The sequence below is a fragment of the Ciconia boyciana genome, chromosome 2 (assembly GCF_034638445.1).
Source record: "Ciconia boyciana chromosome 2, ASM3463844v1, whole genome shotgun sequence".
Taxonomy (NCBI): domain Eukaryota; kingdom Metazoa; phylum Chordata; class Aves; order Ciconiiformes; family Ciconiidae; genus Ciconia; species Ciconia boyciana.
Genome location: NC_132935.1, coordinates 161622421 through 161634718, shown reverse-complemented (window position 1 = coordinate 161634718; position 12298 = coordinate 161622421). Strand labels below are relative to the sequence as shown.

At 46.4% G+C, this 12298-nt stretch overlaps 2 protein-coding genes and 1 long non-coding RNA gene across 5 annotated transcripts in view; 1 reads left to right on the top strand and 2 right to left on the bottom strand.

The window, feature by feature from the left end:
* The window catches only part of RHEB (Ras homolog, mTORC1 binding), a 42975-nt gene extending 39114 nt beyond the window's left edge, over nt 1–3861 (bottom strand). Inside the window, exon 1 of one of the 2 annotated variants that reach the window (XM_072854752.1) lies at nt 3481–3861. In XM_072854752.1, coding sequence (XP_072710853.1) covers nt 3481–3532 — 52 coding nt within the window. In that variant the 5' untranslated portion in view covers nt 3533–3861. The remainder of the gene's footprint in view (nt 1–3480) is intronic. The other variant, XM_072854751.1, reaches the window with a different exon arrangement.
* Nucleotides 3862–5358: 1497 nt separating this feature from the next.
* Nucleotides 5359–8978, top strand: LOC140648555 (uncharacterized). Its single transcript, XR_012041274.1, has 3 exons — nt 5359–5679; nt 5798–5883; nt 8802–8978. It is a non-coding gene; the product is annotated as an uncharacterized lncRNA (long non-coding RNA).
* A 1637-nt stretch (nt 8979–10615) lies between these two features.
* Nucleotides 10616–12298, bottom strand: part of PRKAG2 (protein kinase AMP-activated non-catalytic subunit gamma 2) — a 230124-nt gene continuing 228441 nt past the window's right edge. Inside the window, exon 16 of one of the 2 annotated variants that reach the window (XM_072854749.1) lies at nt 10616–11719. In XM_072854749.1, coding sequence (XP_072710850.1) covers nt 11688–11719 — 32 coding nt within the window. In that variant the 3' untranslated portion in view covers nt 10616–11687. The remainder of the gene's footprint in view (nt 11720–12298) is intronic. The other variant, XM_072854750.1, reaches the window with a different exon arrangement.

The window sequence follows — 12298 nt, the reverse complement described above, 5'->3', positions numbered from 1 at the left end:
GGCAGTAAGTTTTCAAAAGTTTATGCTTCATCATGCATAAGACAGGTTTTTTCCAGAATCAAATCTCAAGTAGCTGGTCCACTCTGGTCACTTATCAAACAACAGTAATCAAAGTCAAGTTCCTCCCATTGTGAAACTATCAGATTTTGGGATGAAATCCATCCAATTTCTACTCAGAACCTGAGACAAGCACACTTTCATAATGGAATTTAACTTTCTTAGACCAATTTAAGCCTGAGCAAAACCCAAAGGAGACATTCTTGCGTGATTTTGTCTAGCATCATGCCACAACCTGTACACTATATCCACAGGTAATTGGCCTTCCTCACCAAAAAACAAGTCCCGAAGTTCCTGGCAAATACTCTGTCTGCATCTCAGAAAGTACGCCTGCCTGGGAATTCATGAGGCTTCCACTGTGATCCTTCCCATCAGCAAAGAATACTAGTTTCACATATGAAAGGGTTGCTGGTGGTGTTGAAAGATAGAGGGAGTGTATTCAAACAAGCAGACTCCTGAATTTTCTATTCTGGGAACTATTATATCAGAATACCACTCCCAACCTCTAGTCTATCTGACAACAGCACTGGGATAAGAATAAAACGTAATGTAAGTGAAAGAAACAAGGGCTTAGCATGAAGCCAGTACAAGATTCAGACTCCCGTTTCACAAATCCCTGTGGAGGACATGCCTGTCCATTACTATACATGCTCATAACCTGAAAGTTCCGCAAAATTGTTGAATCATCAACCGTAGGGAACAGCTCACTGCTTGAAATGTCATCAAAACCTGGTTATTTCAACACGTAACTGAAAGAGACACAGGGAAAAAAAAGCTCGCCATTTTCTGATTAGCTTCATCTCAAACACCATACAAATTACAAGGAGAGCTCACACAGAGCAGGTCACCTAAGCATTTACGCTAACCTATAAAACTGTAAACATTTTACAACTTAGCAGAGTTAGCCTCCCTCATTCCAGGGTCAAGATTAGTGTTAATGGTAAAGCAATGTAGCTCCCCAATTATAAAAGTAGATTTAGAAAACATTTCCTTCCAGTCCTTCAGATTTTGGAATTATTCCCTACCTTAATGAACATTAGCTCTATTCAAATGTTGCATTTTCCCCAGAAAAAATGCTCTTCATTTTTTACCACCGAAAAGCTTGTTCTAAGAAGAGATTAACTCCTTTCTCACCCAGGGTTCAAGTAATGTTCTTGCCATCATAATACAAAGCAAGACTTACTCAAAAGCTTCTCTGAAGCCAAACTAAGTCGCTATCCTCCTAGACTTTAGGAGGCATACTTGTCTAAGCAGAGGACCCAACCTAAATCTCGCAGTTTAACTTTCTTGTTTTTCTAACAGCTTTACAAGATGGAAGTAAGACCCCAATGACCTGTTTCTACTGCTTGAACTTTTACATAATTATTTGCCTAGAAATTTAATGCTCCTGTATTTAAGAGTAACTCTGCAGTTTTAACATGCAAGATTTTTACCTAAGTGGTAACACAGAATTGTCAAGGACAGTTGTCAAGGACAATGAAAGGAAAACTACAGTAAACCAGATTTTTTTTTTATTACCCTCTTAATTCTATGTACACACAACTTGTAGCTGTCCTAATAAAACCAATCTTGTCCCATCAAACCTAATACCACACTAGTCTCAGAAAACTGTAGTTGAAGAAGTTCAGCAGTAGGTCTTAATAGACGGTAGGTAACTTTTTGCCCATCCTTTCTGTACAAATACTATTGCTCAACACATCACCGACCAGATTAACGATACTATACTATTTCTTCTGTTTTTCCTCCACTGAGTATATACCCTGCTATAATCTGATTTTTTGACCGCTGCTTGTCATTATCAACAGATGAAAGACCAAAGCTCAACAGTACACCCAGTCTCCATCACAGACTTCTACAGGACAGAATTTCAAGCATTCTTCCTTCCCACTTATACTGCCCGTTCCTCATTTTCACCAGTGCTCATAGAAAAAAAGAGAAAAGAAAACATAACACGCAAGACAGACAATTAAACTGACTGCAACAAGTGATGTCAAATATACTATGCAAACTGATCAATCTACTACTTGCTGTTCCTTTTAAGGACTAGACAAATTCATTATCCTTTTTACACCACCCTGTCCCAAAGTCAGACTGCAGTTACATACAAAATCCAAGAAACAGCTCTGCTTATTTAGCCTTCTTTTTTTTTTTTTTTAAGGGTTCTTTCTGCTGAGTGCATAACAAAAGATAGATTACCGATTTAGCCACTACTTTAATGTAAAAATCCCTTTTACAGCAGCACAGTATCTCTCTGTAGCATCTTCTTTTTTTTCCAACCGCACATTATCTTCAACATTGATCTACGCTTTTAAGTTTGATCGATTAGGATAGCTGTACTATGGCTTATTTCCCTCTGCTTTAAGAACTCGAACACCGAAACATCTGAAACTGTTTTCCATCAAAGATGGTGAGTGTAGGAGGAGAAAGGATTACAGGTGTGGGCAGTTATAGAACAAAAACCCTATCAGCTACTATAGACTTGTGCTGGACGCTTCCAGGAAGTTCCTCCTCGTAGATTAGCCTGCGCTGGATTGTACCAGCAGCACCGGGCAAGAGCAACACGATCCCGTGCTGGGGACACGACGGAGTCAATACGACCCCATGGCCTTAACGAGTACAACCGGCTCCACAGTCAGCTTGGCTGCACTGCTGATGCAGATATGAAGCACCTCTACGGAGGGGAAAAAAAACCAAACAAACCGCCAGAAATGGGCTGCAGAGCAACCCGGTTTCCCCTCGGCATTTCAAAATTGGGCTGTAAATCCTGTGTTTGGAGAGGCAGATCAGAGCTTCCCTCGGCCAGCGGGACAGGAGCGCTCCCGGTCCGCACCGCATCCCTTACCGGTCCCACGGGCTGACAACCACCCGCGCCGAGAGCGCCTGCCCTGACCCCCCCCCTTCCCCAGGAGCGGCAGCAGACGGGGGTGCTGGCACCTCGGGGTGAGCTGCCAGCACAGCGACAGACCCCGGCGGGCAGGAACCCCCTCACACCCCCCCGACCCGGCTCTCCAGGGTCCGCGCCGCACCGCGGAGCCGTCAGGGAAGGCCCGGCCGGCAGCGCGGCGGCGGGGCGCGAAACTTCCGATCAGGGGCACGGCGGCCCCGCGCCCGCAGCCCCGGGCCCGCAGCGCTCTGCGGCGCCGCCATGGCGGGGCCCGCCCGCCCGTCCGCCGCGGCTGCGCGCTCCCGGCGGCGGGAAGCGGGGCGGCCCTGCCCTCCCCTCCCCACCGCCACCGCTGCACCTGCTGCCGCGGAGGGCGGCGATGCGGCAGGGGCTGCCGGGCCGGGCCGGGCTCCCCCGCGGGCAGGGGGGCGCTGCGGAGCCCGGGACGACCCGCCCGCGCCGGGGGAAGGCGCCGCACCTCCGCCCCAACGGCCCGCCACCCTCCCACCCCCCCCCTCACGGCGGCGGCCCGCGCTCACCCACGCTCCGGTAGCCCAGGATCGCGATCTTGCGGGACTTGGACGGTGGCATCTTCTCCCCGCCCGGCCCCGAACCACATCAAGGGCGGCGGCAGCGGCTGCGGTCGCGACGGTGGAGGAGGCGGCGGGCGGCGGGCGGCTGACGGGGAGCGGGGCGCGCCGCCAGCGACATGCGGCGGGGGGAGGAGGGGGGAGGGGCGGCGGAGCGGCGGGCCGACCGCACGGGACCCGCGGCGCCTGGCAGCAGCAGCGGCGGCGCCCGCCCCACGTGACCGCCGGGCTCGCCAGCCCCTCACGTACCTGTGCGTCACGCGTCACAGGCCGGAGCGGCGACCTCGCCGCCGCCGAGAGCCGGCGCCAGGCGCCGCCAGGGGAAAAACTCGCTGCGTCATGCCTTCCCCCGCCCGCCCACCGGGCGGCAGCGCGGGCGGCCATTGGCGGAGAGCGGCGGCTGCGGGCGCTGACGGCGTTCAAAGAGAGGGGCGGGGCTGAGCAGCAAGGGCGAGCGGGGACGCCGATTGGGCGGAGGGCGCCTGAGAGCCGCGCGTGCGCAGGGCCGCGGGCGCGCGGCTGCTGAGGGGTGGTTGCTGCGTTCCGCGCCGCGGGCTTTAACGGCCGCCGCGCTCCTGAGGGGCGGCTGCCGCGTGCTGGCCGTCCCCGGGGGCTTCTCCCCGGGAAGGCGGCTGCACGGCGAGCCGGTGGATCGGATCCGGTGCGGCTCCTGGGGGGGGGGAGCGGCATCGATTCGTGACCCGGAGCGCTGCAGGCGGTTGGCGGCGGCCGGCTTCCCTGTCAGGGGCGGCGGGGAGCCGGCGGGCCGCGGTCGCAGTCCGTAGAGCCGGAGGCTTCAAGGACCCCGCTGCTGGGCTGCCTGTCCCGGAAAGGGTCACTCCGCCGGGCTGCGACGTTTACTTAAAATCGTCTCAGCGACTCTTCAGAGCATTCCCTTTGCACGCAGATAATTTGGTTGTTCTGGGGAAACGTTGGATCTGAACATCTGTGAAGTGCTGGCAAATGCACGTAAAGGGAAGGGTGAGGGGTGGAAGGAAAGTGTTAACTATGGGATCCATAGTCGTGAGTTTTAGACTTCGAAAAAAGTCGTGGTGCCTTCAGCACTTAATGGATGCAGAGTTGAAGGGAGAAGGGCACGAAGAACAGGAAACTTGCCTTTTTCCACATGTTCTGCTGCTTATTTTGCCAACATTTTTGGTAATATTTACCTATTCCACATTTTATTGAAAAATGAACATTATTTAGAAGTAAAACCCATGTTTTCTATGTGCATCTTGTCTTTTTTGGGGGTACACTCGTGTATCTAACATGCAATTATACTAGGGTACAACTGATTGATACAGCTAAACCAATCTAACAGCTTGATGTTAAGAGAGATAGGTTTTCTTCTCCTCCCTGATGTAAACCGTTCATTCCCATGTGCTAGCATTCATCTAACCTGGTAAGAGGGCAGGGAACTACAGCAAAAGAAACTATTTATATACAAAAGCGCTTTGCTTCTGAAGAAGCAGACAAGCTTTAAGGAGGTATCTGCATTGTTTGGCATAGTCTGGTTGTACCCTTCATCTTCTGGGTCATAGGATCTTGAAGGCTAAGTGCTGGTAACTGAAACAGCAGGTACAATGGCCTTTAGTGAATAGGTACATGATAAAAAGATAGTTATTTCATGAGAAACTGGGGGGGTTTATGGATTTTGTCAGTGATGGCTGCAGTGGATGTCATTCTGCATGCTCTTTCTCAATGTCCAGCCTCTGTTTCCCACTCACTGCAGTACGGATTCCCACTTTGTCACAGCTCTGGAGTACCACACCGCAGGGCTTGGTGCCATCCTACCCCACGGATGGATTTGGTGGGGCTGAGGAAAGAGTAGCCTTTAGAAATCCTGCCTTTGTTACCAGAGTGGTCGTGTTCCCAGCTCTCTGTGAGGTGTGGAGGGACAGACCTGCCTGATGCAGATCACTGTATTCCTTTTTGCCTTGCATGTTTTAAAAGACCTAACTCTTTTTAAACAAGACCTGAATCTGGTGCTTTGAAGAACATGAGGATTGCAGTAGCTGTTAATCCTGCAGGACCATCCCTTAAGTAGCTCTGCAGCTGTGCTGTTGTCTTTGCCCCCACTCCCTCTGGAACCATGGCATGGTCCAAAATTCGGGCTCTTGACTGAGCCAGAGGACTGCAAGAACTGAGGTAAGAGTTACCTTCCAGTGACACAAGTGGATTTGGAAACATAGGTGAAGTTTGTGGTAGTTAACGCTTTCAACTTCCATATCCTGACAGTTCTTGTCACTCGGCGTCTTTTATTTAGGTACTGTGCTTTGCACTCTGCTGAAACCTAATCTGCATTTTCAGAAAGTGTGTTCAGGTCTTTCCACAAGCTCAGAGCAGGGAGTGGTAAGCACCAATATTTTTTGATTTCTGAGAGTTTCTGGTTTTGCTCCCTCCTCGACACCCCACTTGTCTTGATCAGGTCTTTTCCCTTAGTCTCTCTTTCTTACCCTCTCACCTTTTGCACCCTTTATTTCTTTATCTTGTTTCTGTTAACTTGCACTTGTTCACTTTCTACTCATTTAGGAGAGCTCACTGCTGCAGGGTTTCCTGCTCCCCCCTTCAGCTGCTTTATTTACTGCCCCTAATCACAATAGAGTTGTCCCACCTTAGGATACCCTCCATGCTTGCTCAGCCTGCGTTGCAGCAGGAAGACAGAACTCATCCTTCCTCCACATGGGTGCTTTTTAAACTTGCAGAAAAACCTAAGACTTTCTTTCCGTCCGCTGGTTCTTTAGAAGGAATTGGCTAATAATCCTTATTCCATCAGGATCATGCAAGTGTTTCATCCTGTCTTGACCAGGACACTCAAAATACAGGCAAATACAGAGCTTTCAGGGAACTTTGTCATTTCTCGGCGCTCTGGGACTTGGTGATAGTGCTGAGTGGCCTTTGAGAGCGCTCTGGAGCACTGCTACTCAAGCAGTAGCAGCTTAAGCAGAGATGAGAGGAGCTGGGCAGTGGCAGGGCTGTCAATGCATTTCTCCTGCTCAGGTTAAATCTTAAACGCTTCCTGGAGTGCTCTGGTGCACAGGGAGAGCACACCTTTGGCTGTGAGGCCTATGTCATACATGTCTAATCAGGGCATGTGCTTTATTTGAACTCGTGCTGTTTATATGTTTAGGGCTGAACTGCTTCACACACTCACCAAGTGGCCCTTTGCTGAAATTCTCTCCCCCTCTAACAATCCGAGTGTGACATAAGGTTGTGATTTCACAGTGCAGCGTTCCGTAGCAGCAGTAGTTCCCTGTGCGTTCCCTCCCTGGTCCTACTCCAGCTGCTTCATTTCTACAGTGTTTTCACATTGTGCTGTGAACTACAAAGGAGTTCAGAGAACTTTGGGACAAGTGACATATGCCGTGCACCTATGTGCTGGCTGTATTCCAGGCCTGCTTTATATCTCGCTTCAATAGATACTCATTCAAATCCAATGTAGCCTTACTATCAGTTTAGATAATAAATTACATTAATTTTATTGTAAATGAGTTAACAACAGACATGGCCAATGAATGCAATGCATCAGGTACGGCGTCGGTTCTGAAAGAGAATATAACAAAAGGGAGAACTGCAAGCACCCGCAGAGCATGCGTATGCAGCGAGATCAGGAACAGACGCTGAGGGAGGCTGAGAAAAGGGAACATGTCTGTCTTTTGTTGCCTGCATCTGCTTTTCCGTGATGGAGGAAAAACCATGATGAATTTCATGTAGTAAACATAACTCAACGGTCAAGTATTTTTATGATAATACAGTACACGCAAACCCGCAAACACACTGCTACTCAGAGTCCACATGCAGAACAGTTCTGACTTGTACAGTCAATTCCTGTAACGGCAATTACCAATATAATTACTGTCTCTGTCCTTGGCAAATCGGGACCTTCCCGAGGTGTTTTTGCAGCGTGTCCAGTGTTTGCATTGGGCACGCTTCCACACGTACAGTGTAGACTTTGCTGCCCACAGAGGTTACAAAGTACATTCAGTTCAAGCTTTCTTACACTTGTTCCTACACCCTCCTGCATTTTCACAATGATCGTATTTTCCAATATTCAGTTAGAAACACTGGCAAAATCTTAGTAAAAAGAAAAAAAAAATTAAGGAACTAATTCAGTATTAAATGGTACCTGCAACTCCAGTCACAGGGGCTATCGGCATCCCAGGCTACTGCCACACAGGTCCTGGTATGTGGCTGGCAGGGACGTGCTCTACAGATACTTTTTTCTAAAGGAAGGAGTCTGATGCATGAGTACAGGTCACCTCCTGTTCCCATTCACTTCAGGGGGAACAGGTCTGACTGCAATCATCCTAAAGCAAATGGGGACTCAGAAAGTGACTTGCAAAACCACATTTAAATTAAGACCTGAAGTTAAGAGTAAAGAGCAGTGTCTGCAGAACATTCTTTTTGCATAAATGCATTATGTGGGTACAAGGGTAGTATTAAATTATTCGGAATGATGTTTTCCTCTGGAAATTACCCCTAATAAGTGTTCAATATGGGAGGATAAGGGGTGAAAGTTCATAGAAACTTTCGAAGCAAACTGGTTACGTCTGAAACTGACTGGAGAGCTCAGTGCAAACAGTTAGACAGCCTGCTGTGTGACAGGATTAAGCATGCATGGTTTCACTTCTAGTTGGACCAAAACTGAAAGACTCCAACTTACCCTACGCTCTCTCAAAAGATGGCAAGGAGTGTTCTCGAAGCGATGCGTAGTCTTGGAACCGCTTCAGTCAGATTCCTCGTCTGCTGTGAGGGCAAAAGCTCAGGCCTCAGAAAGTGAGGCTGGTTCTTTCTGTGTTACCCAAACATTCCCAGAAGGATAATATTCCCTTGTAAAAGAAGATGAGTAGGCCTCGGATATGCAACAACAGTTCAGTTTCTAATAAACAGCAATTACTGTCGGGGGGGGCCCTTAAAAATCTCAGACCTTTTAACTGAAAGGATTCCAGAAGTAAAACAGGAAAGTGTTTTCATCAGTCAAGTGATCAATGTCAGCAAAGGATAATTTTCCTAAGTTAGTTCACAGCATCTCTAGATACTGGAAAGTATTGAGGGCTGAAGTCTACTAAGAAACAGTTTCTTAAACAGCTAAAAATATCCAGAGTAGGTAAAACACAAACTTAATCTGCTCCCTTTTGAGACCAAGCAGCACTTTAGAATAATTATCTTTCACAGACATCTCTTGCTGGGCAAGGAAATGCACAGGGAAGCACAGAAATCAAGCACGTGTTTTACAGTCCTGCTGGTTAAAATAGAATCTGTTTTTACAGCATCTCACGTCCTCAGGACGGAAGATCATCTACGCTACGGAACAGGCTTTCAGCAGTCACTGGGGAAGCTTACTTCCATCTCGGCTGGCAGCACAGCCCTGTCTGGGGAAAGAAAGGGAGCGCCTGGAGCCAGTGCTGTGGTCGCAGCTCTATAGGTACTGCTTGCTGCCTGTCCAGAGGGGGAAAAAAAAAAATCATAGAATCATAAATGTGCAAGAACTTGAGTTTAATGACATTTGATTCATTCTTTTCCATGGCTGAGGCCTCTCACAGGCCACGTGAAGAGTCCTAGATCCAAGCTTTATTCGCACTGTCACTTTAATCTGGTACATGCAGCACTGCTGCTGAGTCACCCCTCCTTTCTCCACCCTCATTCACTTATGCCTGTCCCTCCCTTATGCCACAACAAGTATTCTTTCTAGTGCTGTAGTAAACTGATCTGTATTAAAAGTGACATGATTTCTTTAGTTTTGTTTACTGCATCAGCACTGGTACTTGTGCCAGTACAAGCAGAGTGCCTTTTTGATAGCACTGCTGTTTATTCACGCTTGCGGAGTTCCACTGCAATTCTACTTCTCACAAATTCCAGACTGAATTCCAGAAAGTAAGGGTGGAAATTCTCTAAATACAGTTTTGTACCATTGAGGAGGCTGCTTTCCGTAATTTTGCTAGTCCTGTGTCCCCAGCACATCAACAGCAGTTGTAATAATGTTAAAATAGGAAGTCTGTACATGGTTGTTCAAAACCTGCAAATTCATTCTGGCTTTCTGCATAGTAATTTATGCTGTCTGCATGGAACAGGGCCAAAATACTTTGTGCTAAAAAATAAAGTATATAAAAAAGTACCTATCAGTGGTTCAACCCTCATCTTCAAAAATACCCTGAATACAGGGCTGAAGAACATGCTCGTGCAGGCTGGTGATAGGCAGAGAGAGCTCTCGTGATGCATTTAGGCAACTCCTGGCATCCCACCTGCCAGAGGAGGCTACAGTGCAGGTGCTGGAGCAGTATCTGGGCTTTCACGACATTGCATCTATGCAGCTTGGGTGGCATTTGCAGGTAGTACTGCTGACCACTTAAGCCTTAACACAAAGTCCTCGTCTACCACAAATTATCCCCTCCACACGCCCCACAAAGAACGAGCGCCACTATTTTTAGTTTCTATCACTCCCTCTCCCCAACGATAATCAGAGCTGTGCTGATGGCAGCTCTGAAGGCAGCAATCAGCACCAGACCCTAAGGCCGCTGCTGTTAGGCCAAAACAGCTAATTTCAATTCGATACCATCCAGAACTGCAGGGAACAGAGTTGATATTTACCTAGTCAGAAGAGGTGCTGGAGGAGACTTGACCAATGTTTTTCACAGAGTAAGAAAGTGAGATAAAGTCTAAGAGAACAGTTTGTTATGTACTACAGAAATATTTTTATACAATGGCATTAAGAAGAAAATTTTCACACCTCTAGTTCAACATTTAAATTCTTATAGAAAGTGGAAAAGCTCTGAAGAAAGGGGTTTTCATTACTATTAAAACCTTCACATTTTATAAGCAAACTGAAAACTGTTAACCTTTTACTTCAATGTTCATAAATGGAAAAACAACGGATCAATTTACTGCCATTATTCCAGTACACTATTCAGGCTGGAAACACAGCAGAGTAGTGCCTGCATTATTCCATTAGCATAAGCCACCTTTAAAGTCGAAGGAAAATCAGAACGCTTCTATACCTAGTTTACACTAATCAAAATGCACGTACATTTATACATGCAAAAGAACGTGGCAAGAACTGCTAAAAACAGACTGATGTTGTAGGGTTTAATTTCTTCCATCTACAAGAATCTACAGTTATAAAAGTCTCATCTTCAAACTTTACAGTACATTTACATTAGCAAATACCCCACAGCTTTCCTCACTCCTCCACTTCTGTACAAATCATATACAATAAAAAGTTTCAGTTTTGTTGTACAAACATCGTTTTACACTTTAATACAGATGAAAATATTGTTCTCTGGCACCTCATTTCCTCCCTGGTGCCTGTGTATTACGGTACAGAGCACTTCCGATCCATGCTTCCGAAATCTTCAGCTCAAGTAGTATGGACTGATCAACAGGCCATAGCTTCTGCAACTCCAAAGTTTTAAATAATGAGAAAATCTACCACTTGTTTGTATAACAATCAACAGTTTATTAATGGATATGGTGAAATTTTAGCTATCCACCAAAGATGTGTAAAAAATTGTCATGAAAGTAAAAATAAATAAAGCTGTTTTTAAAATCAGTCTTGTTTTACATCTCAGTTCAGAATGCAACATTTAACACAAAACTGTCATTGAAGTTTTAAAGAAGTCTACCAATATTCAAATTACAGCTTTTATGACAAATCTAATGAGAACTGAAACTGATTTGGTTTTAGGTTTAAAGACTTTCACATTCAAATACAGTGTCTCATTTAGCACAATACTTCCTTTGACAGTGATGGGCAACAGTGATGACATATTGCTGTATTTTGACATAAGGCACTATGATATGAATATGCCATACACTTGCCTTATGTCACATGTATCCATTGCTGACCAGTGACTTCTGTCAAATACAAAATGAAAAAGTTTCAGAATACAGTGCATTTTAATGAAGGACATCATGTGAAGTCTTCCAGCAAATGTTTTGAAGACATTTTGAAATACAAGCCTACATTTTAACATAAGCTTTTGTCATGCTGCTTTTTTTTGCGACATCACTGGGGGGAATAGACTCATCATCCATCACTAAGTCCCAATACACATTCTCAACCATCCTGCTCTGTTCGATTGCAGTCACTGTTCTTGAGACAAACTTGACCCAGAAACTTTGTTCAAGTTCTCCTACAAACGCGAATACATTCACAGCAGTCATTCACTTTCATTCTCCTTTTGTTTGGCACCTGTTAACAGAAGAGGAAAGCATGCGTGATTTCCTTATGCACGTAGCACTTGGCTTCTTCTGGAAAAGCCCGGCTCATGCTGAATGCTGCAGCTTTGTCTGACCACATTAGCAGAATCTTAGTACTGGATACCATTTCTAAAGAGTACGCTGCAGGATTGCTAAACGCTAACGTGAACAGAGTGAGGAAGGCCTTGAGACCATTACTGCTTCTGACTTCATCAGCAAGGTAGTCTAAGTAATTCTTCTGGGAAGTTACTAGAAGTGGCTTTGAAGATTCTCACCAGCATAAAATTTAAAGAAAAAGCACCCAACCAAAAAACCACACCCCAAGCCCGTCCATCAGCTTAGAAGCCAAGCTTAATCATCATAACAGCCTCAAAAAATGAAGCCCTGCTTGAGAATAAGCTATGTAAGAATTCAGTTTAACTACACTGTGTTGATGGACCCATTTTTCCTGGCTCAGAGGCAGATTTTGCTTACAGTAGGGATCTGAGAGACCTGTTCAGCAGGACTGTGTAGCATCTTGCCTCTTCTCCAAGTACTCAAACAAGCCACATGCTGGGCAACAACTGAACCC